The 27,907-nt window shown below is 40.6% G+C and overlaps 1 protein-coding gene across 4 annotated transcripts in view; it reads left to right on the forward strand.

The window, feature by feature from the left end:
• Positions 1 to 27,907, forward strand: part of LOC122548600 (CUB and sushi domain-containing protein 1-like) — a 2,407,075-nt gene that overhangs the window by 1,973,329 nt on the left and 405,839 nt on the right. For all 4 annotated transcript variants that reach the window (XM_087978377.1, XM_087978362.1, XM_087978369.1 and 1 more), the window contains exon 27: positions 13,141 to 13,332. In XM_087978377.1, coding sequence (XP_087834503.1) covers positions 13,141 to 13,332 — 192 coding nt within the window. The remainder of the gene's footprint in view (positions 1 to 13,140; positions 13,333 to 27,907) is intronic.

The raw sequence follows: 27,907 nt of genomic DNA on the forward strand, positions 1-27,907 counted from the left end.
GAACTATGGACCATGTGCATAGATCTCTTTCAATGTTAATACTTCTAAGGGTTTGCCATTAAATTGCATTTGCCATTTCTCTGCCTAAGTCTCTGGCCTATTTTATCCATCTGTATTCTCTGGCAATCTTCTTCAATATCTAAAGCTCTCCTCATCTTGGTGTCATCTGCAAACTAACTAATCAGACCACCTATGTTCTTCTAAAAATCATTTATATAAAGTAACAGTGGTCCCAGGACTGATCCTCATGGAACACCATTAGTCACAGATCTCCAGTCAGAAAGACACCCTTCCACTGCTACTCTCTGCCGCTATGGTTAAGCCAGTTCTGCATCCATCTTAACAGCTCACCACAGATCTCATGTGATTTCACCTTCTGCCTCGAGGGATCGTGTCAAAGGCTTTGCTAAAGTCTATGTAGCCAACATCCATCATCTGCCCTCATCAATCATTTTTGTTACTTACTCAAAAAAACTCAATCAAGATTGTGAACCATGACATCCCCTGAACAAAGCCATGCTGTCTATCACTAACAAGGGCATATTTTTATAAATGTAGGTAAATCCTAAGGATCTTCTTCAATAATTTTCTTGTTACTAACATAAGGTTTAGCAGCCTATAATTTCCTGGATTATCACTGTTGCCCTTCTTAAAGAAAGGAACAATATTGGCTATTCTTTAGTTCTCTGGGACCTCTCCTGAGATTGAAAAGGATATAAAAGATTTTGTACAAGATCCCACCAATTCCCTCCTTTGCCTTCTTTAGTATTCTGGGATAGATCCAAACAGATCTGAGAGGCTGACCACCTTAATGCTCTTCATAACACCCAACATCACCTCCTGTTTAATATCGGCATGCCTTAGAGTATCAACATGCCCCTCTCTGGACTCACCATCCACCATGTCCTTCTCCTTTGTGAATACCAATGCAAAATATTCATTAAGGACTTCACGCAATTCATCTGGCTCCATGCATAAATTTCATCTGTTGCCTTTGAATGGGCCTATCCTTTCCTGAGCGACCCTCTTGCACCTTATATTGGTCTAAAACACCTTGAGATTTTCCTTAATCTTGTTTACCAAAAACATTTCATGGCTCCTTTAAGAGCGGCACGGTGGCACAGTGGTTAGCACTGCTGCCTCACAGCGCCAGAGACCCGGGTTCAATTCCCACCTCAGGCGACTGACTGTGTGGAGTTTGCACGTTCTCCCCGTGTCTGCGTGGGTTTCCTCCGGGTGCTCCGGTTTCCTCCCACATCACAAAGATGTGCAGGGTCAGGTGAATTGGCCATACTAAATTGCCCGTAGTGTTAGGTAAGGGGTAAATGTAGGGGTATGGGTGGGTTTCGCTTCGGCGGGTCGGTGTGGACTTGTTGGGCCGAAGGGCCTGTTTCCACACTGTAATCTAATCTAAAATCTAATCTAATCTCTTAACTTCTTATTTAAGTTATGTTCTATTTTCTTTATAGTGTTTGAAGATTTTGTCTGTCTTCATTTTCCTAAATCTTACATATGCTTCCTTTCTCATTTTGATTAAACTCTCAATTTCTCTTCTCATTCAAGTTTCCCGAATCTTTCCATCCTTACCCTTCACTTTCAAAGGAATATGTTGGTCCTGATCTCTGATCAACTGGCTTTTAAAAGATTTTCACCTGACTGAATTGGATTTACCCTCAAACAGCTGCCCCAAGTTACATTCCCCATTGTTGTGGTTAGCCTTCCTCTAATTTAATACTTTCATCCAGGGGCTACTCTGCTACTTAGTGGGATATAAAATGGAGCTGGAAAAAGCACAGCAGGTCAAGCTGCATCAGAGGAGAAGGGGAGTCGACGTTTTAGGTTGGAATTTTCATTTTTAGTCCTAATGAAAGGTTCTGACCTGAAATGTTGACTCCCCTTCTCCTCTGATGCTGCTTGACTTGTTGTACTTTTTCCAGCTCCACTCATTATCCACTCCGCCTCTCCAACATCTTCAGTCCTCATGACTCTTATCCATAACTATAAGTAACTTCAATAATGGAATTATCGTCACTGTTACCAAAATGCTCCTCTATTGAAACTTTGACGATCTGGTTAGGCCCATTCCTCAATACCTGGTCTAGTGTGACCCCTTTCATACTGGACTATTTGCATATTGCTTCAGGAAACCTTCCTGCATGCGCTGAAAAAATGTCCCCTCATTCTGATCAAACCTCTTTATTTGTGTCCAGTAATCATGTCTGAACACAATTTGATTAATTTTAGATTAGGTTAGATTCCCTAACAGTATGGGAACAGACCCTTCAGTCCAACAAGTCCATACCGACCCTCTGAAGAATAACCCACCCAGACCCCTGACTACTGCACCTAACACTATGGGCAATTTAGCATGGCCAATTCACCTGACCTGCACATCTTTGGATTGTGAGAAGAAACCGGAGTACCCAGAGGAAACTCACGTAGACACGGGGAGAATGTGCAAAATTCCACACAGACAGTTGCCCAAGGTGGGTATCGAACCCAGGTCCCTGGCGCTGTGAGGCAACAGTGCTAACTACTGAGCCACTGAGTTGCCCCTAAGAAATGATACTCAACCTGGTAATTTCTTCACTTCGTTAAGGGATTCACAATCTTCCTAGGTGTGTCGAGACGTAATTGTTTGTTTTTAAAAAAGCGTTATTGATGTGTTCAATACTAAATCTCTCAAATCCTCATTTCTCATGTTGTTCTCAGTGGAACTTGTCATATCCTCTTCTATATCTTCGACTTATGAAGCAGGTTGAGTTCAAGCTTGAGTGAGGATCCTGTCTGAATGACATGCGTTCACTCTCATTCTGTAACACCTTTTGTATTGTAGAGTTGCTTGTAACATGCCTCGTAATCTTGATAGTTACGCCACTTAGTCTATGTAGTTTCTTCTCTGTAAGCTGCAATTTCTGTTTCTTCAGCCATTTTATTTGAGCTGGTAAGATAGTGACACATGTCCCTGAATATAGGTTAAAATTAGTTGTATGTCCATTTACATGAACAGTGCTTTCAAACTCAAGTTGATGGATCCCTTGGAATGCATTGGCTATTTTTTAGTACAGCTGGTATTGTTACATTAACTTAAGTATGAGTCAGCATTCAACTTTTTGCTTCACTGAAACTGTTCTGCCTCTCCAGAGTTTCTGGACAAACTGAATTGCCCATACTAAATTTGCAATTTAGTATGGCCAATCCACGTCACCTGCACATCCTTTGGACTCTGAGAAGAAACCCACACAGAAATGGGGAGAATGTGCAAACTCTGCACATACAGTCATCCAAGGCTGGAATTGAACCAGGATTCCTGGTGCTGTGAAGCAACTATGCTAACCACTGAGCCACTCATGTCGCATGTGTAATACAAGTGTTTATAGATAGGTTCTATTGATCTCCTGTGATCAGGTGATTATTCTCCAAAAGTGTTTTGTGATTTTTCCTGGCTTTTACTTCCAGTTCATAATCTTCTGTTGTTAACCCATCTCTGGAAGTTTATTTAATTTAATTGAATGGAGGTTGAGTGAAGTGATTACGCCACAGTAGAGACAGATCAATCAAAAGTTGGCATGGAGACAGAGTGGAAGAGTCGGACATCACACAGAGCCGTGGTAATAGGGGACTCCATAGTGAGAGGAACTGACCGGGGGTTTTGTGGCAGCAGGCAGGACTTAAGGATAGTGTGTTGCCTTCCTGGTGCCAGGGTTGAAGACATCACAGACAGAGTGCAGGAAATCCTCAAGGATAAAGGTGAAGAGGCAGAGGTGGTGGTACATGTCGGCACAAATGATGTGGGGAAGAAGAGGAGGAACATACTACAGCGGGACTTTGGAGAACTAGGAAGAAGGCTGAAAAGCAGGACGTCCAGGGTGGTTATCTCCGGTTTGCTTCCAGTTCCTCGGGCTGGTGAGGCCAGAAGCAGGGAGATAATGGACTTGAACGTGTGGCTGGGGAACTGGTGCAGGAATCAAGGATTTAAATTCTTGGATCACAGGGGTATGTTTTGTGGTAAGCATAAATTATACAAGAGAGACGGTTTGCACCTTAATAGGTTGGGGACCAGCATTCTGGCAGGCAGATTTGCTACTGCAACACAGCTACGTTTAAACAAAGTAGTGGGGGAGGGGGGAGGGGACAAGCTGGATATTTAAGAAGGAAATTGAAGGGAAAGTTAGAACAAGGGAAGTCAAGAAAGACAACTGTATCAAGACTAAAATTGGGCCCTTGAAGACAGAAACAGCGGAATATATTATGGGGAACAAATAAATGGCAGAAGAATTGAATTGGTACTTCAGATCTGTGTTCACTGGGGAAGACACAAGCAATATCCCTGAGGTAACAGTGGCTGAAGGACCTGAACTGAAGGGAATTTATATTTGCCAGGAATTGGTGTTGGAGAGACTGTTAGGTCTGAAGGTTGATAAGTCCCCCCGGGGCCTGATGGTCTACATCCCAGGGGACTGAAGGAGGTGGCTCGAGAAATCGTGGATGCGTTGGTGATTATTTTCCAGAGATCGATAGATTCGGGATCAGTTCCTGCGGATTGGAGGGTGACTAATGTTGTATAACTTTTTAAGAAAGGTGGGAGAGAGAAAGCAGGAAATTATAGACCAGTTCGTCTGACCTCAGTGGTGGAAAAGTTGCTGGAGTCTATTATAAAGGAAGAAATTACGACACATCTGGATAGTAGTAACAGGATAGGTCAGAGTCAGCAATCATTTATGAAGGTGAAATCATGCTTGACTAATCTTCTGGAATTTTTTGAGTATGTAACTGAAGATGGACGAGGGAGATCCAGTAGATGTAGTGTACCTGGACTTTCAGAAAGCTTTTGATAAAGTCCCACATAGGAGGTTAGTGAGCAAAATTAGGGTGCATGGTATTGGGGGCAAAGTACTAACTTGGATTGAAAGTTGGTTGGCTGACAGGAAACAAAGAGTAGTGATAAATGGCTCCATTTTGGAATGGCAGGCAGTGACCAGCGGGGTACCGCAGGGATCAGTGCTGGGACCGCAGCTTTTTACAATATATATTAATGATATAGAAGATGGTATTAGTAATAACATTAGCAAATTTGCTGATGATACTAACCTGGGTGGCAGGGTGAAATGTGAGGAGGATGTTAGGAGATTACAGGGTGACCTGGACAGGTTAGGTGAGTGGTCAGATGCATGGCAGATACAGATTAATGTGGATAAATGTATGGTTATCCACTTTGATGGCAAGAACAGGAAAGCAGATTACTTCCTAAATGGAATCAATTTTGGTAAAGGGGCAGTACAAAGAGATCTGGGTGTTCTTGTACACCAGTCAATGAAGGTAAGCATACAGGTACAGCAGGTAGTGAAGAAGGCTAATAGCATACTAGCCTTCATAACAAGAGGGCTTGAGTAGAGAAGCAAAGAGGTTCTTCTGTAGCTGTACAGGGCCCTGGTGAGACCACACCTGGAGTATTGTGTGCAGTTCTGGTCTCCAAATTTGAGGAAAGACATTCTGGCTATTGAGGGAGTGCAGCGTAGGTTCACAAGGTCAATTCCTGGAATGGCGGGACGACCTTACGCTGAAAAACTGGAGCGACTGGGCTTGTATACCGTTGAGTTTAGAAGACTGAGAGGGGATCTGATTGAGACATATAGATTTTTAAAGGATTGGACACTCTGGAGGCAGGAAACTTGTTTCTGCTGATGGGTGAGTGCCAAACCAGAGGACACGGCTTAAAAATACGGGGTAGACCATTTAGGACAGAAATGAGGAGAAAGTTCTTCACCCAGAGAGTGGTGGCTGTGTGGAATGCTCTTCCCCAGAGGGCAGTGGAGGCCCAGTATCTGGATTCATTTAAGAAAGAGTTGGATAGAGCTCTCAAGGATAGTGGAATCAAGGGTTATGGAGATAAGGCAGGAACAGGATACTGATTAAGAATGATCAGCCATGATCATATTGAATGGTGGTGCAGGCTCAAAGGGCAGAATGGCCTACTCCTGCATCTATTGTCTATTAATTTATGGATGGAATGTGAGAATTGCTGGTTACCAACATATGTTGCCCATCATTAATTGTGCTGGAGATGATGGTGGTGAGCTATCTCGTTTCCCTGCTTTAGTCCTTATGGTGTGGGTACATGTGCAGTGCTGTTTGGAGGAGAGTTCCCGAATTTTGACACAGTAACGTTAAAGCAATGATGATATGGTTTCAAGTCAAGATGAAGGAAATTTGCAGATACTGGTGTTCCCATGCATCTGCTGCGCTTGTTTACCTAGCTGGTATGGGCTGTTGGTTTGGAAGGCTGTTTTGTAGGAGTTTAGCTTAGTTACTGCACCGTGTAAAATGTGTCAATGATACATACTGATATTAGTGGTGAACTCTCTTTGAGCTTGCTCCTGGTAAAATTTCAGATTCTCATTCCATTTGATTCTACTTTAGATTTAATAATTTTAAGTGCTTGATTAATTTGGTAATTTTCTTTGCTGTTTCAAAAAGAATATTTAATTAAAAGGAAAAGTTGCCTCTATTTCCTTCTTAGATTTTAATACCTTCTTGATAATGATGGCCTTCCCTGAAGTTTAATTTTTGTGTGTACATCCCTCCACTTCAGTTACTTTAGACATCCACGATTGGATTTCAAGTCTCGGGGGCAATTTTTTTAAAGTGAGAGGAGAGGGATTTAATAAAGATAGTAGGGCATTGTTTTTTTACACCGAGGAGGAGAATGTAGAATGAACTTCCTGAGCAAGTAGTGGACGTGGCTGCAATTACAATGTTGAAAAGATATTTGAATAAGTACATGAATAGGAAAGGTTTAGTTGGATATAAGCCAGGAACAGGCAGATGGGACTACTTTAGTTTGGGATTATGTTCAGCATGGGCCGGTTCGACTGAAGAGTCTGTTTTCAAGCTGTCTGACTCGAGAAAAGTTAGAAAAGATAAAGTCAATGTAGACCCAGAGGACCATGGAGCTGCTCTCACATTACAAGTACTCATACATACAAACTCAGGTCTTCCCTTTGTAACTGAGCATTTTCATTCATTCAGACCTTTTTTGACTAAAATTTAAGCCAAAAATATCATTAGTCTATCTGCTCACTTCACAGTCATTACTTTGAAGACCCACAATTTACTGAAAGATATTAGAATAGGAACTTGGCAAAACAAAATAACTTGAAGTTTCTTGTTATGTATTCCACAGACTAAGCAATCTTTGTGGGAAGTCAGTAATTCTAAATATAAGAAGTCATATTTAACAATGTATTGCCAGCATCGAGAATACCAGTCTGTGGTTGTATCAAACCAATGACATCTGTACTCAGTGATAACCAGAAGACAGCAAGTGCAAGTCATAAAGCTAAATAATCCTTCTATTATCTCTATTGGCTTTGAACATCATTGTGTTTTCAGTATCTGATGCACATATCTCTTTTAGACCTTATTCTATTCTGTATGCTTGTTGTCATTTGTACTTTGTAGACTTGGGAATTACATTCTTTTTCTTTAAGAATGTATTTATTTTGAACCCTCTGTAACTCTTCCTTAAAAGCCTCCCATTACTCTGATGCTGTTATACCTTCATCTAGCACTTTGTAGTTAACTATTTCTAAATCAGTTCTCAGCTTTGTAAAAATTGAGAAATGGAAACTTTTAATATTGATCTACCTTTTGGCCTTTTCCTTGACTGTATTAAGTCTAACAATCACAAACATAAAAATAGTTTCCTAATAATGTCTATTCCACCTGCCTAGCTTCATTCCCTAAACTTAAACCCTGAACTATCCCTTCCTCTGAGGAAGGACTCGACAATTTGGGGGCACAGTTTTAAAATATATGGGTGCTTCCCTTTAGGAGTCATTTTTTCTCTCAGGATCATTATTGTTTGGAATTCTCTTCACTAGAGAACAGTGATGGCGAGGTCACGGTTTTTAAAGGGAGTGGAGGATTAATGGGACCAGTCAGGGAAATTACGTACTGAACTCCATCAGATCAGCCATGATGTTCGTGAATGACAGAGCAGGCTCAATGGACAGGAAGGCTTCATCGTGCTACTATTTCTTCTGATCTTATGATCTTTTTCAACCTGCTAAATAACGGCTAAGGAAGTTCTCCTGAATGCATTTTAAGCATATTATGCCTTGTCCTGTGCCTATTACAGTGAATTTAAACCAGTTGTTATTAGAGTAATGGAAATCCCCTGCAGTTGCTGCTCTGCTGATTCCACACATCTCAGCTTATTATGTCCCACTGACTGCTTAGGAATCTGTTGTCCATAATCGTGTATTTCTGCTTTTTTTTCCCTCTCCTTTGTGCAACTAAAACAATTTAATTTGCTGGTACTCTGCCATTTCATTTTCCTTGCAGTTGTATTTGTTTCTTTAATCCATGTTGAAATCTTGCCCTTCAGACCTCTTTTGGACACCCTGTAGGCAGCATTGCTCAGTTACCATTCTGGGCTTTATTTAAGCCTTACCTCAATAAAAAACTATGAAATCATACTTTCATGTGTTTACTTGTATCCTCAGGCCAACTTCCTTATTTCTGAAATTCTCTGTATTGCTATGTAGGTATTAAACACTGACAACTTGCTTCCTTGTTTATTTTATAACCTTGAATTGTCCTGTTTTCCACAGTCTCCTGTTACTTTTTCTCCTTTCATTGCCAATTTTGATTATCTCCCTTATGAATTCCACACTCAGATAGCCAATAACTTTCCAGGCTGCTTCAATCTCTCTCACCAGCACAATTTTGATCCCAACCATGTCCAAGTGCAACCCATCTAAAGCTGGTCCCAATGTCCCTTGCATCTAAAGCCCTCCCTCCTGTGCCATTTCTCCAGCCACATAGTCATCTGCGTAATCTTCCTAATTCCATAACCATGAGCAGGTAACACCAGGAATAATCAGGACATTACTAAATTTGAGCTTCAGAATAATAGTTTCTTTCCAAGCTTCTGTTACTCAGTTACCTCCCTTGACAACAGTTATTGGCTTGGCACAAAGAGGGCAAGAGTCAAATCTGTATCAACTACCTTTATTTTAGTTTAGTTAAAATGGACATAACCTTTTCCTAACCCAATGCTGTGAATTGTAACAGCAGGCATGCAGTTCATACAAGTTTAAAATTCACGTGCACACCCACTAGATTTGACATTCCCAGAACAGTCAACAAAAATAATGCTAATAGCCATGAAGGGAAGCTTACACTGGTCAGGTACTTTCTCCCAGTTCTTGGGGTCCTGTCCATACTTCGAAGTAATGGGGTTCACGACTTCACAAAAACTCCTCTCTGGAATGTTCACTGATGGCACACTGAAGTCCCTCATTTTTTATCCTTTGTCCTTATCTGAATAAACTGTGGTTTCTCATTCTTGTTGATTCTTGGTTCATCTGAGAGCCGGTGTCTTTCCACTGTAGACTCCCTCGAAGGGCACCTTTAGGATGACCTCATTATTCTTCCATCAAATAAGGATTTCTCCCATACTATCCCTCAGAGCTGAGCCAGCTCAAACCAATTGGAGCCAGCAGCTATGGTTTGGTAATTCCAGTTCACAGCTACTGTCTTTGTGTGCGAGCAGTCTCTAGCCAACAATTCCTAAACTGTTCCTGTGACTCCTCATCCTTTTTCTACCATTGTCCTTGGATATCGGTATGGTATACAATCTCTAACAGTTCATCATCCTCTGTCAACAACCGAATTATCTCTGCCTGCTGCAAATGATTTTGTCAGAGTGATCTACAAAGAATAGCACTTTTGACCAAATGTATAATTTAACAATACCTGATGCCATTTGTTTGGATATGTTGTAATCTCAAATGACAATTACTTACATTAAAGACACTGCATAAATATAATAACATTGTCCCAAGGTGTTTTCAAGGATGTTACGAAAATAATTATGATGCAATCCATAGAGGGGGATATTCATTCAGATGATCTAAAGCTTGGTCAATAATGTAAGTTTCAAGATGTAAGTTTCCTTAAAAAAGGAAAGTGAGTTAGAGAGGCAGAGGGATGGGGAGGTAAGTTCTGAGCTTTGGGACTGAGGCAAGTGAACCATGTTCTTGACTAAACATTTTCTGTCTGTTGAAGTTTGAAACATGACATACACAACATCTATTTAATTATTTCTGCTCTTTTTTTGTTTCAGACAGGCAAATGTTGTAGTTATATGCTTTGTCCCTCGAAGTACATATCATACATGATCAAAATTGTCAACATGGTGTATCTGGCCTCTGGCTGAAGTTCTTTACTGTCTTTCTTTGGAACTGAGGCAGAAGCAAATTGTCCCCCCATGGTCTTCAACTTGTCAACATTTTAAAAATCATTTATTAACGTATGTTGTGATGGTACAAGTTGCTTTGTGTCTCTTGTAAGTGGTGTCATTAACATGTTCAGAAATTAGTTTTAGTTTTAAAGAATTTGACAATTGTGTTCAGCAATCTGGTTGTAATTCAAAGGAGTCGAATACAGTCAATTCTGCATTAGTATAATTCATCAACTCTCATTAAAATGCGTAGTTTAGCTGATAATTTGTTCAGAGGAAGTTTAAGATTAGATGCTTAATAAGAACGTTAGTTGCATTTGTAACCCCCTCATACCCCCCAACCCCCCAAAAAATCCAATGTTTAATCTTCCAGTGTGTGTCATTCCCCAGTATCATATGACCTTGCAGTCAATATTTTTAAAACTGAATCCAAGTTGAAGCTTTTGGCATTTCATATAGCTCTAAGTCTCAAGTGAATACTTAAGTAAATATGGACGCTTCTAGTCAACAGATGAATTCAGACATTCTGTTGCCTAAGGGTGGATCAACACAGAACAGCGATAAAATTTGAGTCTACCTATCCCTCTATTCCACCCTGGACAAAAGAAACACCAAAATCCAGGATGTAGTTAGATGTGAGTAGATGATATCAACTTTCCATTGTATTATGATAATCTCCCTCACCCGTGGACACAGGACTTTGAATTTGTAGAAAGACAAATTATGTATTGCCCTATTGTCTGATTTTAATTCAGCAAGAAGCTACGTTGCAGACTGGCTTCCACTGAAAGACATTGAATTAACCACAAGCCATCAAGATGCTGAGATAATTAACTGAAATACCTCATAAACTGAACATAAAAGTAGGCAGACAGACTCTCCAACTTCTCTTCTAATTTCAAGTTCATCTGAAAACTAACCTCCAAGAAAATTGATGTCAGAAAGCCTTACAACCTGCTGAGAATCCTTTGCTTTACAAGGTCCTCACTTGAGCTTGAAATCATCAGCTCCATCCTCGAGATTGCAGACCTGCTATTAAACAGACCAAAATAATTATAAGCTATAACAGTACATTGTATTTATATGTATCTAATCTTTTTAATGCAAGTGAAACATTGTGTTATTTTGGGGAGTAAGGAAATAAGAATAAGTTACTTTTTTTTATTTTTAAACTCATTAGCCTTGCTGTTGGAAATACTTACTTGGGATGCACATCATGAGTAAGAACGTATCCAGCCCTTATATTCAAAACATACTGATCATGGTCAGTGAAGGGGACACACAAATTTTGTCCAGAACAGGTTGCTGTGTTCACACCTCCATGCACCTTGTTACAGTTATGCATGGTTTGTTACCGTGTGGTATCATAAATATGAATCTTCAGAATGTTTGATCCATTGTTAAAAGTGATCTGGTGAAAAAAGGTCCCAGGTCAGCTATTTATTTCTAGTTCTGGCCTCTGACAATATACTTAACAAAGAAGACACTGAGCAATCCCTTTAACTTTGTAGCAAGAGTTTCTGTCAACTCAAAAGACTCCTGAAAGGAGATAGTTTGAATAAAGTGTTTGACAAAATGTATGCATTATAAGTTAAGTATATGTATTCTAAGTTGCAAGTTCTGTCGTTTTATGCGTTGCTTCTGTGGGGTCTCCAAATGTACACAGATTCCGCCAGTGGTTTGTGCTGAGTGAAATTAGTATATTTTTGTTTGAGAAGAAATGTGTGAAGCATCCGATATGCCATCCATTTCAGAGTGCACTGTGATCAGCTAACTAAGCAGCATCATCACCTTGAGTTCCCTGCCCTAATTGTAACTTTGTACGGTTGGTTGTGGCAAGGAAGCAGGTCCTCAGCCTGCCTTTCCCAGAACAGGGGACAAAAGCTGTTGGCATCAATGAGATTCGCATGCCAGTCACCTAGCTAAGGTTTCACAATTCAGTATAGCAGGAATTAAATCAAAATGCCACTTTCAGACTTTGAGAGGTGATGTCCTGCTGAGTCTGAATGAATGAGGTGTATGGGCGAATGGCTGATGAAATATATGGTGTGAATTCATCGCTGACTGAATATGCTGAGTCTGGCCACTCGGATGTGAAAATGCTGTGTAAGAAGGTAAAAGTCGAGTAGTTACTGAGTGATAAACTAATGTCTGATAACTTGTTATAGTACTTCATCCTTCCTAAGCTCCTGTGAAAGTTAAATTAGCTCACCCTGGATGATCTAATTGACAATCAGAAAACATCTCATAGAAATAAGATTTACAAACTCTTGTGCCTCTATCTTAGAAAGACCTGAGTTCAAGTCCCAGAAATGTGTCATAACAGGTCTGAAAGGATTGTCTAAAAAAATTCTATATCAAATTACAATTTAGAATTAGAATTAGGTTTGTTGTCTTTCAAGTACAGGAGTATAGTGAAAAGTTTACAATATCGCCCCTCGTGGTGCCATTTTAACTGCCAAGTACCAAGATACAAGTCTTGATACAAATTAGAGAAATAAAGTTACATTACTTTACAGTGATTCATAGCATAAGTTAGAAAAATAAGAATTAGAGTTAAAAGGATAAACATTACGGTCAGATAAACACATTGCCGATAAATGTGTATTGAAAAGAACATTAGACTGTCAACCATAACTCCCGATTACATGCCTGCAATGGTGCATGTTGTCATGGGGACTCGGACTCCCTGACTGAACTGCAATACATAACGGTGTGTTTTATAAGGCCATTTCAGAGATGAACAGTTCATGGATAAGAATCAACTTCAGAAGACAGTTAAAGATCAAATTTGCCATTGTAGAATAGAGTAATGTGTTGGTGAAGAAAAGGGAGGGCGGCTGGGAATTTTTGTTCTATTAAAGATTAATTGTATTTTTTTATTCATACAGCTTCAACAGCCACTACCTGCAATGATGCTGGAGTTCCACAGAATGGAACCAGGAGTGGAGACAGCAGAGAGCCTGGAGATACTGTGACTTTTCAGTGTGATCCAGGTTATCAGTTACAAGGAACTGCTAAAATTATGTGTGTGCAGGTGGACAATAGATTCTTCTGGCAACCTGATCCTCCAACATGTACAGGTACATTACAGAATGAGTAATGATGCCAATCATTCATTTTCACATGTTAAGTTGATTTTACAAAGGAAACGAGTATATCACATTATTTAATTGGGATCAATCGCTAAAGCAGGTGAACAACATGAGCAGCATGTTCATCTGACTGCAGAGGTGGATTTCCTTTCTCTTTTTGAGTGAGTGTAACTTTCCTCTGACTTCAACCATGCTGTTCCCATTCGTCTTTTTGTGGGTCAGAAATGACTAGCAAGCAATTGCATCCTGAACCTGCTCCCAACCTCTCGAAGTTGAATTTCTCAATTTAGATTTTCTCCGCTCTCAATTTTTACCTGGTGATGCAGGGTTTGGAAGCCCATTGAGTGTGACAAAGAATTAATTTAACAATGATTAAAATGTGAGTTATGTGTACTGAGCAATTAGTTGAAGTGTCTGAGATGGTGATACAAATGTAATCTCATAACACCAAAGTAGTGATTCAGCTGGAAATTATAGATTTGACCTGATTTTCATTTCCATTGACTTCAATGAGTGGTCAGTCTGTTACCATCTATTTGTTTCTATGCTGAAGTTTAATTTCAGCATCAAAATGTTAACTGTGCTTCTCTGTAAATGACTTTAAGTTATATTTGAGCCAGGTTTTCTCCTCAGGCAAGCAAAAGCCATAATCCAGAAATGGAGTTCTGATAATTATTTAAAGATCCACACATATTTTTTAATATCAGAGAAACTCTTATAGCTCCATTATGCTGCAGTGTAACTAGAGCAAGAAATTTATTACCACTCAGATCTACTCATAAACTGGCATGTTTGGTGCCTCTGGGATTTTTATACAAAGTGTGTAAGTTGCAAATCGTGCCACACAGGGTGTGTGTAGGAATTTTGTAGGACAAGTTATTGGATAACATCATGTCAATCACCAACTGTGAAGATAATCTTCTCTGAAATCCCCATTGAATGAAGGTCAGCAGCCTAATGCAAGATTTGATGCATTATTCTTTATCTGAGTCACAGACACCTCTCAAGTGGATCTACAGGTCTGAACATTTAACAAATGGCAGTATTGAGACTAGACAGGAGTTCAAGAAAATGCTGGCTTCCTGGATGTCATGAAAGCAAGTAATATGATAGGATGTACTTTAAACTTTTCTAATATGTTGACCACCTGTCGGCCAGTTTTATTGGTAAACTACTTGTCTAGAAGTGGAAAGGTGATGAATTTAATGGACATCAACTGATCTTGAAGTACATAAAGGAGTTTGCTTGTTGGACTAGGGTATAAAACACCTGAAGCACCTCTAGAATGTGCTATAAATATACTTAGATTATGGATTCAGCCCTTATCTAGACAGATTTTACCTTCAGCAACCCTCAGTTCCAGGGAATCTAGACATAATGACATGAAAACATGTCTTGTCAAAAAAATTGGCACTTGGCTCAAGAGATTTTATTGACAGAGCGACCTTCTGACAGTGGGTTGCTCACCTACTTCCTGATCTGTTGCTTCAAAAGTTAAAATTTGAGGTTGATCTGGGGTTGGACTTGAGGTTTACATTTTTTAACACTTCACATGGCTCCAATCTATCTATCATTAAGGTTTAATTATCGCACCTTTAAATCGTGATTATATTTTCACTTCCATTTCTCTCAGATGTATAGAAACATCACGGTGGCACAGTGGTTAGCACTGCTGCCTCACAGCGCCAGAGACCCGGGTTCAATCTCCGCCTCAGGCGACTGACTGTGTGGAGTTTGCACGTTCTCCCCGTGTCTGCGTGGGTTTCCTCCGGGTGCTCCGGTTTCCTCCCACAGTCACAAAGATGTGCAGGTCAGGTGAATTGGCCATGCTAAATTGCCCGTAGTGTTAGGTAAGGGGTATGGGTGGGTTGCGCTTCGGCGGGGCGGTGTGGACTTGTTGGGCCGAAGGGCCTGTTTCCACACTGTAAGTAATCTAATCTAATCTAATCTAAAAAAACAACCGGACCCTGTAGTTAGTATCACTGCTCCTCTATAACAAAGTACTGCTTAAAATACAACAGAAAACCTGCTTCCCCATGTTGATGGCCTGAATATTCTGAGGATTGCTGCTCAGTCCAACTTCTCAACAATGCCATTGTGTTCAATGTTTCTGACTGTCCAATGCTGGATTCTTCATAAATTTGGAAAGCCTTAAAGCAAACTGCTTAAACCTAGTGCTGAACTATTGGGGGAAATCATAAAACATCTCATTTTACAGTTCTAATTGAGACATTGAAAGTTTTAGGACATTTATAAAGCTTTTCATTATGTTAATGAATGAGCAGGTGAATGCTTTACAACAGGAACATGAATGAGTGTATTAGTGTCTGCATGAGGAAATAGATGAGTGTATGCTTAAGCGGTTAATTGAATGAGTGTCTAAGTAAATGTGTGGACGCATGAATGAATGAGGTGTATGGGCGAATGGCTGATGAAATATATGGTGTGAATTCATCGCTGACTGAGTATGTAGATAAACAGGTGAACATAGTGAATGAATAAGGTCTGTAAGTGGAGGGGTGAATGGTTTGAATGAATGAGCATCTGAATGAAGACATGAATGAATGAATGAGCAAATTGCTGCAGATGCTGGAAGCTGAACTGGAAACAAAAAAATGCTGGAGATCACTGTGGGTCAGGCAACTTCCATGGAGAGAAAGCAAGCTAATGTTTTGGTTCTACATGATAAAGAGTCAACTAGACTCAAAACATTACTTGCTTTCTCTGCGTGGATGCTGTCTGACCTGTTTGTTTTCAGAAAGAATTAATAAGATGTCTGAGTGAATGCCTGTTAGTGTGGGTGAGATCCAAAAGAGTTAGCGGATTGGGACTGGTCATTTCAGTTTGTGGAGGTGGCTCAAGGGGAAGCACAGAGAGGAGCTGTGAACTCAGAACATGGTCAGGGACTCAGTTGGAGAGTACATGGAGGAGGTTCAGCAAGAGACTAAGCAGTGGATTGAGGATTCAGTTGCTTTGTTATATTGGTGTTAGACAAGGATTTTCCCTTCTCACATTTCCTGGCTAACTATGCAGGTAAGTAAATCTGAACCATTTGAAGCTAACTCAAGGGGTTAGAGACTTTGTTTGGATGATCCTGGTGTGGAGGAGGACTGCTCGTTGCAAGTTCAAGCATGAATAAGTGAAACGTCTGCATTATACGTCTTGCCTCCAAATAGCTGGAGACCAGAAATTAGTACATTTCTTGCGACTGATAAGACCTTACTCTCATAGAGTTCATATGTGGGTAAGTATACAAACCAAAGGGAGAAATCCAGATCCTTAACATATCTGTGATGATTATGGCATAGCTATGCCTTATTAGAACTAAGCATGCTATTTGAAGGTAGGTAATAGTCTCAGATAATTTCTTCCCCTGTGGGGTAGTAACATCAATCCTATCAAGTCTTAACTCTTAGATTAATCATTTGTGGATTTGATCAGACTAAATGCAAAGACAAAAATTATCAGGGAAATTCTCCAGATCTAAATTAACTGTAAATAAAAGTTCAAGAAAACTTCAAATCACTTCAGTGATTTTTTATGCACATTGAACGAAAAAAAAATGGCCTCGCTGGCTACTTCAGCAGGCATTAGGAAACAAGTAAAGTGAAGCAAGTATTCAGGCCAGGGTCATGCAGGACATTCAGACTCAACAGTTTGGTCAGTGAAGCAAATCTGATAGTTTGCCTGGTCACTTTCTGAATCAACTAAGTTTGTTGATTCAATTTTACAATATGCCATAATGCAAGTTGAACATCTTGGAATGTATCATTAGAAAAGTAGTTTTATTGTTCTCCACAACTATATTGCAGCTTTTTGATGCTGTGAATTTCAATGTGTCCCATACTGTGGTCTGATCAGGATATGGCATTCTACAACTTCAGTATATCTTTCACTTGACTGGATGCATGTTTGCTCGCTGAGCTGGAAGGTTTGTTTTCAGATATTTCATCACCGTACCAGGTAACATCTTCAGTGAGCCTCCAAATGAAGCACCAGTGGTGTAGCCCGATTTCTATTTATATGTTTGACTTTTCTTGGGTTGGTGATGTCATTTCCTATGGTGATGCCATTTCCTGTTCTTTTTCTCAGGGTTTGGTAAATGGGATCCTAGTCAATGTGTTTGTTAATAGAGTTCCGGTTGGAATGTCTTGCTTCTAGGAATTCTCATGCATGTCTCTGTTTGGCTTGTCCTTGGATGGATGTGTTGTCCCAGTCGAAATGGTGTCCTTCCTCATCTTTATGTAAGGATAGTAGTGAGAGTGGGTCCCATCTATCTTAGGACAAGCCAAACAGAGGCATACACGAGAGTTCCTAGAAGCATGGCATTCTAACAGGAACTCTATCAACAAACACATCAACTTGGATCCCGTTTACCACCCCCTGAGAAAAAGAACAGGAAATGACATGACCATAGGAAATGATGTCAGCACAGGAAATGACATCACCAACCCAAGAAAATTCAAACATATAAATAGGAAGTGGGCTACACCACTGGTGCTTCATTTGGAGGCTCACAGAAGATGTTACCTGGAATTGTGATGAAACATCTGAAAACGAACCTTCCAGCTCAGTAAGCAAACCTACATCCAGTCTTCCTTTTGCACTTTCACAATTGTGTGATCTGTGCTTTTGTTTTTGAGTAGAATTCATCATCGCTCACACAGCTTACCTTGGTACAGCATAGCAAACATTACTGTAGCTGTTACTGTAGGTGGAAGATCTTACAGTAGCAACAACAACACCTTGCATTTATACAGCACTTTTAAAATAGTAAAACATCCCAAGGTATTTTACAGTAGCAAGCAATCAAATCAAATGCATTGTAAACAGAAAACTGGAAAGGGACATAGTAGAATACCAGAAAAAGGCATGCGATCCTTTAAAAGCAAAAGACTGGTGAGGTAAGAAGTCAAAACCTGAAGGAAACTATACAGGGATGGCTGTGCGGAGAAATACGGACTAATTAATATACAAGTTGACTGGATCTTGAGGGATTGCTTTTCCTTCACTCTGAATTTTCTTTTCCTAATCTGAATTTAATTTTGAAAAAATAACATTTTTAAAATGAAAATTTTGACCGCAGGAGTTATATCATGGCTGCAACCCCACTTTCACAGAGAAACAATTTCACAAAGTCTTTTATGCAAGGATTTTCCAAGAAATGAAAGTTGCCTTTTGATTTAGAAATAGCCAATCAATTTCTAGCTTTCGGAGCTTTGTGACGACTTTCTCTCTCACTCAAAAATTAACAACAGCATGGTGTTACTTTATTATGCGGAGTCACACAGTGGTAGTTCAATTAAGTAAATTATTCATATTTTTCCTTTGATTCTGACTACAGTGTTGCTATCCAATTCATCTCCTCAATGAACTCTGGCAAATGTAACAAATACATGCATGATAAAGTGGGTGTGTGTTCAGCATTTGATTGATTTTAAGTGTTCACAGATACACTAATTTTGATTGCGTATTTCAAGGGACACCAATACTATTGCAAAAACATCAATGTTGCTGTTCATCGTCATTTTCTTTTAATGTTGGAATTTGTTTAATCCAATAAACAGTTTTTTTTTGCAAAATACATGCGCATAATAATAATATGTTAGTGCAAAGAGCAACCTTGAGGGGTCACAGCTACATAAAGAAACTATCCACTGATGCATCCACTGCACTGTAATAAATTCTCAGAGGTTCTATAAACCTATCACAAACAGCTTTTCTGTAGTCTGCTAATGTGCACCTTCCAGTGTGATGTGGATTACTAAGATTCAGTAAAACCTCTTATTAAAATTCAAAACAGTCAAACTATGGATGCAGATAGGTTTGGACATTGTGTTAGTCACATCAAATTTGGCTTGGTAAATTATTGTTCAGCTGTGGAAAGTATTTCTAACACAGCTTTCTGTATTTGTGGAGGCATTTGACTTCATTCTGATCCATCAGTAAAAGAGACAAACTTGCATTTATTTTAGATTCCCTACAGAATGGAAACGGGCCCTTCAGCCCAACAAGTCCCCACCTCCAGAAGAGTAACCCATCCCTCTATCTTATATTTACCCCTGACTAATGCACTTAACACTATGGACAATTTAGCATGGCCGATTCACCTGACTTGCACATCTTTGGATTGTGGGAGGAGACTCACATAGACACGGGGAGAATGTGCAATCTCCACACAGACAGTTGCCCGAGGCGGGAATCAAACCCCGGTCCCTGGCACTGTGAGGGAGCAGTGCTAACCACTGAGCCACTGTGCCACCTTTCAATGATTCCAGGACATTGTCTCAGTATTTGTGAAGTATAGCCACTGTAGTAATTAACAAGCCAATTTAAGTGCAGCAAACGACTAAAATCAGTGTTGTGATAATGACCAGAAAAGCTATTGCCTGTCATGTTGATTGAGGGATTAATATTGACCAGAACGCTGGAGATAGCTCCTCTGCTTTTCAACAAAGTCTTGCCATGGGATTTTTTGCATCCAACCAAGAGGGCTTCAGTAGAAGACCTGATCCAAAGGAGAGCATGCCTGACAGCACAGCACAGCACTCCTTCTGTACTGCACTGCAGTATCAGTCTTGAATTTTGTGCACAAGTCTGGCGGCTGGAACTTGAACCCACAAAGTTCAGATTTTGTGATGAGGGTGCTACCACATGAGGAACTGTTCAGTTCTGAGGTAAAACACCATCTTTTAGCAGTTTGATGTCAGGCATGTCAGTTGTAAGGATTGTTTACATGACAGCAATTGTAAAATTTGTTTGCTGTGAACTTCTGCGATACACATTTTCTTGTTTTTAGTTTAACGTTTATTTTGCAGAAAATAATATTTATTACATCAGTAATCGATGCCACTATTCTAATAATGTCAATCAAAATTTATCAAATAGAGCTACAAATATGCAAAATGGTTCTGTTAGAGGAAAAAAAAACACCACACAGAAAAGGATAATGCTGTGGAGTGTACCGTTAAAAAAACAAGGAGGCTGTCATAATTCAGTGTGAATTAAACACAGATCTGACCCAACATTGATCCATGTGGTGTGCTACTTGACACTGGCCTCCAGTCACACCAACAGCCTCTACCACCACCCTCTGTCTCATGCCACTAAGCCAGTTATGGATTCAATATGCCAGGTTACTGTTGATCCCATGGGCTTCTGTCTTTATCAATCTCCCATTTGGCACCCTGTCAACTACGTCAACTGCCACAACTTTCATCTATACTCTGGTCACCACCTTGAAAATTTCAATCAAATTTGTTTGGCATGACCTTCCTCTGACAAAACCATGCTGACTATCCCTGATCAAACCTTGCTTTTTCAAGTGGAAATTAATCTCTCCTTCAGAATTTTCTCTGTAGTTTCCCGACCACTGATGTGAAGTGCACTGGTCTGTAACTCCCTGGTTTATCTCTACCACCCTTCTTGAAGAGTGAAACCACATTAGCTGTCCTCCTGTTCCCTGGCACCTTTTAGAGAGGACTTAAAAATTTGGGTCAGAGCCCTTGTAGTTTTCTCCCTCATCTCCCACAGCAGCCTGGGATACAATTCATGTGGACCTGGGGATTTGTTCAATCTATGCACTCCAAAACCTCCAATCTTCCTCTGTGAATCTGCTCAAGAACTCACACTCCATTAACCTGAATTCTGTATCTACATCCTCCTTCTCTCAAGTGAAGACCAATGTGAGGTATTAACTTAACAGCCTATCACTGTCTTCTAGCTCCATACACAGTGCTTTTGGACCCAAATGGGCCCCAGTCTTTCTAGTTATGCTGTTCTCCTGATTTAATTGTAGAATCCATTGGCATTCACACTCATCTCAGCTGCCAGTGTTTTCTCATGCTACTCTTTGCTCAACTAATTGCTTTTTTAAGTTCTCCCCTACATTTTCTATACTCCAGTGGGGCCTCTGTTGATTATTTTGATTTGATTTGATTTGATTGATTTATTGTCATGTATATTTTGTTACAAAATACGGTGAAAATGTACAGTGTCACCACTTTCTCCACGATCTTAAAACACAGAAACATAATGCAAAACAAAGCATATAAACGCAGAAGAATAAAGAAATAAAGAAATGCGTCTATCTTTACAGTCCTCCTTGTTAAGAACTCTGTCATTGGCCATCATTGCCATGCATGAGTTGCCTTCACTGCGCTGCCACCACTGGAACAAACGTTGCCACTCTTTGGTGCCATCTTACTTTCACTAGTGTCCTCACCATTATGAGTCCTCGATTAACCTTGCCATTGTAGACACCACCAATGCCACTGAGTCCCACACGGGCCCAACCTCAACTCTGCCACCGCTGTGAGTCTGCTTCCGGCCCACCTCACCAATTTGGCTGCTGCTGATGCCGTCAGATCTCGTGCCGGGAACCCAAATTCACCTCTGCCGCAGCAGCCATGAGTCAGCACTAGGTCCGTCTCATCGAACCAGAAGCCACCAAGAACCCAGAATCTCTAGTTAACCCCTCCCACTGGCAACTCATGGTCAAGGATGTTGTTCCCATTCTGTTTCAGGTGCAGACTATCCTGCTTGAACAGGTCCCATCCTCCCCAGAAATGTTCCGGGTCATCCAGGAATCTGAAACTCTCTTCCGCACCAACACTTGAGCCACACATTCATTCGTCCTGTTATCCTACTTCTGTACTCGTATGTGACACTAAGAGTATTCCAGAAGTTGGAACCTTTGAGATCTTGGTTTTTAATCTACTGCCTAACTCCTTGAGTGAAGCTCCCCAATTTCTTATGGATCTCGAAAGACACCCCAAATTGCCAAACTCTTGAATGAGGATGAACAGACTCCCCTTCTCTATTCACCTGATCCCTCAGTTGGTCACAACAAAGTAATTTTAAGTAAGTTATTTTCCCATTGTTACCCACAAACACTCTCCATTAATCGCTATTCGCCCTCCTAGCCAGATCGCTATCTCCTCCCTTGTCGGTCCAATTGTTCTTCTCTCTCTTCGGTCTCTATCCCCACCTATTGTTTATGCTTAACCCTCTCCCCTTACATTGTTTTGCATATAAAATGAAATTTTCCAAGCTACCATCAGTTCTGAGGAAAGTTCACCGGACCCAAAACAGTACCTCTGATTTCTTTTCACTTCTCTGCCAGACCCGATGAACTTTTCCAGCAAATTCTTGTTGGGGTTTTATTTTAAAGAAGTATTCCCTCCCTTTTCCCAGACCGAAGGAATTTGGATTTTTAATAGGAGCCAATTTACTAAACAAAAGAATATATGTGTTAGTCACTACCAGAGCAGAAGCAACACCCATGCACAGAGGTTAGAAAGGAGACATGGGTCCAAAAAATGTTAAAATTTATTCAGATCAGGCCCTGGGCCATTTGTGATGTGTAGATGGTGAAATTTTGATCATTGAGCAGTCAATGTTGAGACGCTTTCTTTTCAGGTTAGCTCAAACACTTTTGGTTTTTCTTTTAGAAATAACTTGGTAACTAGCTCCCAGCTCTCAGTGAGAGAATTGTTTCCTGTAGTGCAGAAGTGACTAGTGGAGAGTTCTTCAATGGGGACTGTCACTGCACATCAGCATATTAACATCAGGCTTATAAATATGAGCACCTCAGCCCACTAACATACCAGGATAAAGACTCACTTTTGATCCCTGTCTTTAGGTATTCTTGAAAGGAAAAAAATGCAAACATGTCTCTTGCCCAGACTGCTGTGTTCTTTTGCCACCTTGCTTACAGGAGAAAGTGAGGACTGCAGATGCTGTAGAGTCTGAGTCGAAAAGTGTGGTGCTGGAAAAGCACAGTAGGTCAGGCAGCATCCAAGGAGCAGGACAATTGACATTTTGGACATAAGCCCTCAGGATGAAGGGCTTATGCCCAAAATGGTGACTGTTCTGCTCCTCGAATGCTGCCTGACCTGCTGTGCTTTTCCAGCGCCACCCTTTTTGACTCCACTTTGTTCATAGTCTGATATACTGACTACAGGTTACAGTTCAGTTTGTTTTGAATTTCTCCATTGAAGCTTTTGGTGTAACATTCCAAGTTGCAGATTTGCATTTGCAGTGATCTTTGACTGTATCCAGTCTTTTTTGTTGGGGAAACAAAAATGCAGTATGGTCCTAAGTAATCCAGGGTTATGATTCACGATGGTGGCATTTTTTAGAAAGGAAAATCTCACCTGCTCTGGCCTACATGTGATGCCTGATCCACAGAAAAGTGGTTTACTCGTGCATGTTTTCTGAAGTAGTCTAGAGACCACTCCAATCCATCAAACCACTTGAAATAATAACCACTAATAAAACCATAAAGCCAGATGAATCACCGAGCATCAAACATAATACTAGAAAGGACAACACGCACCATCCTGTCGACTCTGCACAACCCATCTTAGCAAAATGAAGTACTTGTGCCAAAATTCAGAAAGCTGACACATAGGTAAATCACAAAACAGCCTGCCATCACCAAACTCAGCGAAACATACATTACAAACAGCATCACGGACAGACCAGAAGAATGTACCGAGGATTGCCAAGGGCACAAACATTTTTCTCAGTGGGTTGCACAAGGTCTAAAAGACACAGCTGTTCGACTAAGATTGTGAGGGGTGCACCAACAAGAGTAAAAACTTATCAATCCACCTATGGCGTATAAATCTGACCATCAATAGGAGTGAGCACCACATATTTCTTGTGGAGACTAATTGAGGACTCCCTCCATCTGGTTATCTGGTACTACCATTGTGCTAAATGGGATAGATTTCAAACAAATCTAACAACTCAGCACTCAGACCAATGAGGTGCAGCAACAACAGAACTGGATTCAATCACAATCTCTTAACCTCATGGCCTGGCATAGCTCCCACCCTACCATTACCACTCATCCAGAGGATGACTCATGGTTCGATGAAGAGTACAGGATGGCATGCAAAGAGCAACACCAGACAAATAGAAAGATGATGTGTCAAACTAGTAAAGCTGCAGCACAGGGTTACTTGTGTATGAAGCAGCAGGTCATAGACACAGCTAAGTGTTCATACAACCAGATGTCCAGATCTAAAGTCTGCAGTCCTGCCATATCCAGTTGTGTATGGAGGTGGACAACTAATCAACTTGCAGCATGAGGAAACTCCACAAACATCACATCCTTAGTGATTGCGTAGAGTAGGACATCGGTGCAAAAGACAAAGCTTGATGCATTTGCAAAATCTTCAGCCAGAAGTCCCAACTGGATAATCGATCTCAGCTTCCTCCTGAGGTCTCTAACATTACAGAAGAAGGATTAACTACATTCCTCATCACACGCTACCAGTAGCATTACAATACTGGCATCAAGCTGGCAATGTGCAAAGTGCCCAAGTGTGTCCTGTCATCCAGAAGCAATGTAAACTCAATATCGCCTCTTATCATCTAATCAGTCTATTCTGGATGATCAGTAAAGTGACGAAGGTGCAGTCACCAGTAGTCTTTCATCACAAATAACCTACTGACACTCAGTTCAGGTTTCACAAAGGCCACTTGGGTTCACATGTCGCTATAGCCTTGGTCCAGACATGGACAAAGAGCTGTACTTAAGAGGGGAAGTGGAGGTGACTGTACTGGAAAGCGACAGCAGAATTTGACTGCACCAACAAACTGGATTCGATGGGAATCAATGGGAATGTGAGGGTGTGACAGCACAGCCTCAGAGCGAGGGGATGACCCTTTAGAACTGTGATCCCGAGGAATTTCTTTTGCTGGAATACTCATGGTGAATCTGTGGAACTGATTGTCACAAAAAGCTGTAGAGGCCAAGTCATTTAATGCATTTAAGACAGATGTAGATAGATTCTTGATCAATAAGAATTACAGAGAGAAGGCAAGAGAATGGATTTGAGAAGCATAACTGTCACAATTGAATGGTGGAGCAGACTCAATGGGCTGAATGGCCTAATTCTAATGGTATATCTTATGGTCTTCTGCTCTTGCCTAGTTGGAGGTATACCTTTCGGAAAGGAAGATTGTTATGGTTTTTAGAGGTTAATTATCTCATCTTATTATTTTTCTTGTAGTTCGTAAGTAATAAAAATCCTCTCTTTTTCACTCAATGATATTTTCTAATTGGCTCCTTCATTTTTGAGTAGTTGAACTGCATTTTAATTGAAGTGTGACTGAGAGAAAAAGTCAGTAAAACAGTTGTGAATGGCACCGAATGGTTTGACTGAACTTGTGTACAGTTCGAAATGGAACTCCAGTATGTCTACTATGTTTCTTTAAGATATAGCATTTCTTTTACGTTTTCTTTTCTTCTGGGGATTCTGCTGCATGCTAGAAATATTTACAAATCTTTGCTCCTGCCAATAAAGGGAGGTTTAAAAGAGAGGAATTGATTCACTCCTCCTTATTTGGTTGTAGCAAGATGTAAGTCATCTTGAATATGAGTTCAGTCCTCCTCAAAAAAAAGTAAATCATAGAATGTAGCACAAGAACAGGTCCTTTGACCTATCATGTCTGTGCCAATCATGATGCCATTCTAAATTAATCCCATCTGCCTGCACATGGTCCATATTCCCTCCCCACACCCAGTCCCTGCCTGTTCATGTGTTATGTGCCTCTCAAATGCTGCTACTGTATCCACCTCCACCACCTCTGGCAGTATATTCCAAGCATCTACCATCCCTCCATGTAAAAAGCTTTCCTTGTACTATCTCCCGTAAACTTTTTCCCTCATACCTTAATCCCATGCCTCCCTGTATTTGACATTTCCACTCTGTCTATCTCCGCTGGCTATCGGAGGTCAAACTCCACCATAATGATTACATCTTTCTTATTCCTGAGTTCCACCCATATAGCCTCACTACGTGAGCCCTCCAAGATGTTCACTCTCAGTATGACTGTGACATTCTCTTTAATCAGTAATGCAACTTCCCAATCTCTTTTACTTCCCTCTCTGTCTCACCTGAAACATCTAACTTCTGGAATATTGCGATGCCAGTCCTGCCTTTCCCTCAACCAATTTCTATAATAGCTATCACATTGTAGTTCCATGTACTAATCCAGGCGTTATGGTCCTCTGCTTTAACTATTGTACTCCTTGCATTAAAGTAAATACACTTCAGTCTGCCAGTGCCACTGTGTTCATTAACTTGGTTCTGCCTGTTCTTTCTGTGGGACTTACTTGACTTAACATTCATCTTCTCTTCAATCACTCCACATACTGACCTACTGCTCTGTTTCCCACCTACTGCCATGCTATTTTAAACCCTCCCAAAAGGCACTAACAAAGCTTCCTGCCAGGATATTGATGCCCCTCCAGTTTAGGTGGAATGCATCCTTCTTGTACAGATCTCATCTGCTCTGGAAGATATCCCAATGATCCAGATATCTGAAGACCTCCCTGTTACACCAGCTCTTTAGCCAATCATCCATTTATGTTATCTTGCTATTTATGAACTCGCTAGCATGGCAAAGGGAATAATCCCAAGATTACAACCCTAGCGGTCCTGTTTTTCAACTTCCTACATATCTCCCTGAACTCACTTTGCAGGATTTCATCTCTCTTTCTGTCCATGTCATTAGTACCACTATGGACCACAACCTCTGGCTCCTCACTCTCCCATTTCAGATATTTTGTGCTCGGTCATAGACATCCTTGACTCTGGCACCATAGAGACAACAGAACATCCTGGAGTCTCGCTCACAGCCACAGAAAGCACTATCTGTGCTCCTGACTGTAGAGACCCTATCACTACTGTTGACCTACATTTTGACCCTACCTGCTGTAAAAATGCTGCCAGTTATGATGCCACTGACCTGGCTATTGCTGTTGCTTTCCCCTGAGTGGCCACCCACTCTCAATAGTACCCAAAACAGGATATTTGTCTTCCTGGTGGTCACCAAACTCTTTTCTGTCTTCCCTTCACTATATGAGTGGTGAGACCAACTCACTAAACATGCTATCCACGATATTTGCAGCTTCATGGATGCTCCATATGAGTCCAACTGCAGTACCAGCTTCTCCATGAGACAAATCAGGAGCTGCAGCTGAACACATTCCTGCATAAGCAGTCACCATGGAGACTGGAAGTGTTGCTGATTTCCCACATATTGCACAGGAGTGTTCCACAGGGCTGAGTTCTCCTATTATTGTGAACATTAACAACTACAAATGTTAAATTCGAACACACGAATTCTCATACTTATAGTTCTCATGCTTTGGATATAAAAACATTGTCTGTCCAATTGCACAGCTGCCCCCTTCAATCTTCTAACTACTTCCAAGTTTTTAAATTCAAAGTTTGTACCCATTTTGAATGGAGGATATTTGTTGTCAGCGAGGGAATGATTTGTTTGTTTATTTGTTCTGCTTTTCTTTTAGAAAATGCATTTTAAGTTTCTTTGTGAGATTTGTACACGTCTGATTCAGATGAGTGATCAAAGGGTGATACTGATTGAAAATGTTGACTTTGATATTTATTTTTCATCGAGTTACCACGGTTCCAGGCTGGGAATTTTATAATGCCTTGAGTCATACCCTAATAAACCGAATATATGCTGACCGTAACAAAACCCTTCATTCACTTGACTCTCAAATATATAAATAAATCAG

Source organism: Chiloscyllium plagiosum, unplaced genomic scaffold (genome assembly GCF_037043375.1).
Source record: "Chiloscyllium plagiosum isolate Xiang-an unplaced genomic scaffold, Cpla_swu_hap1 HiC_scaffold_3, whole genome shotgun sequence".
Taxonomy (NCBI): Eukaryota; Metazoa; Chordata; class Chondrichthyes; order Orectolobiformes; family Hemiscylliidae; genus Chiloscyllium; species Chiloscyllium plagiosum.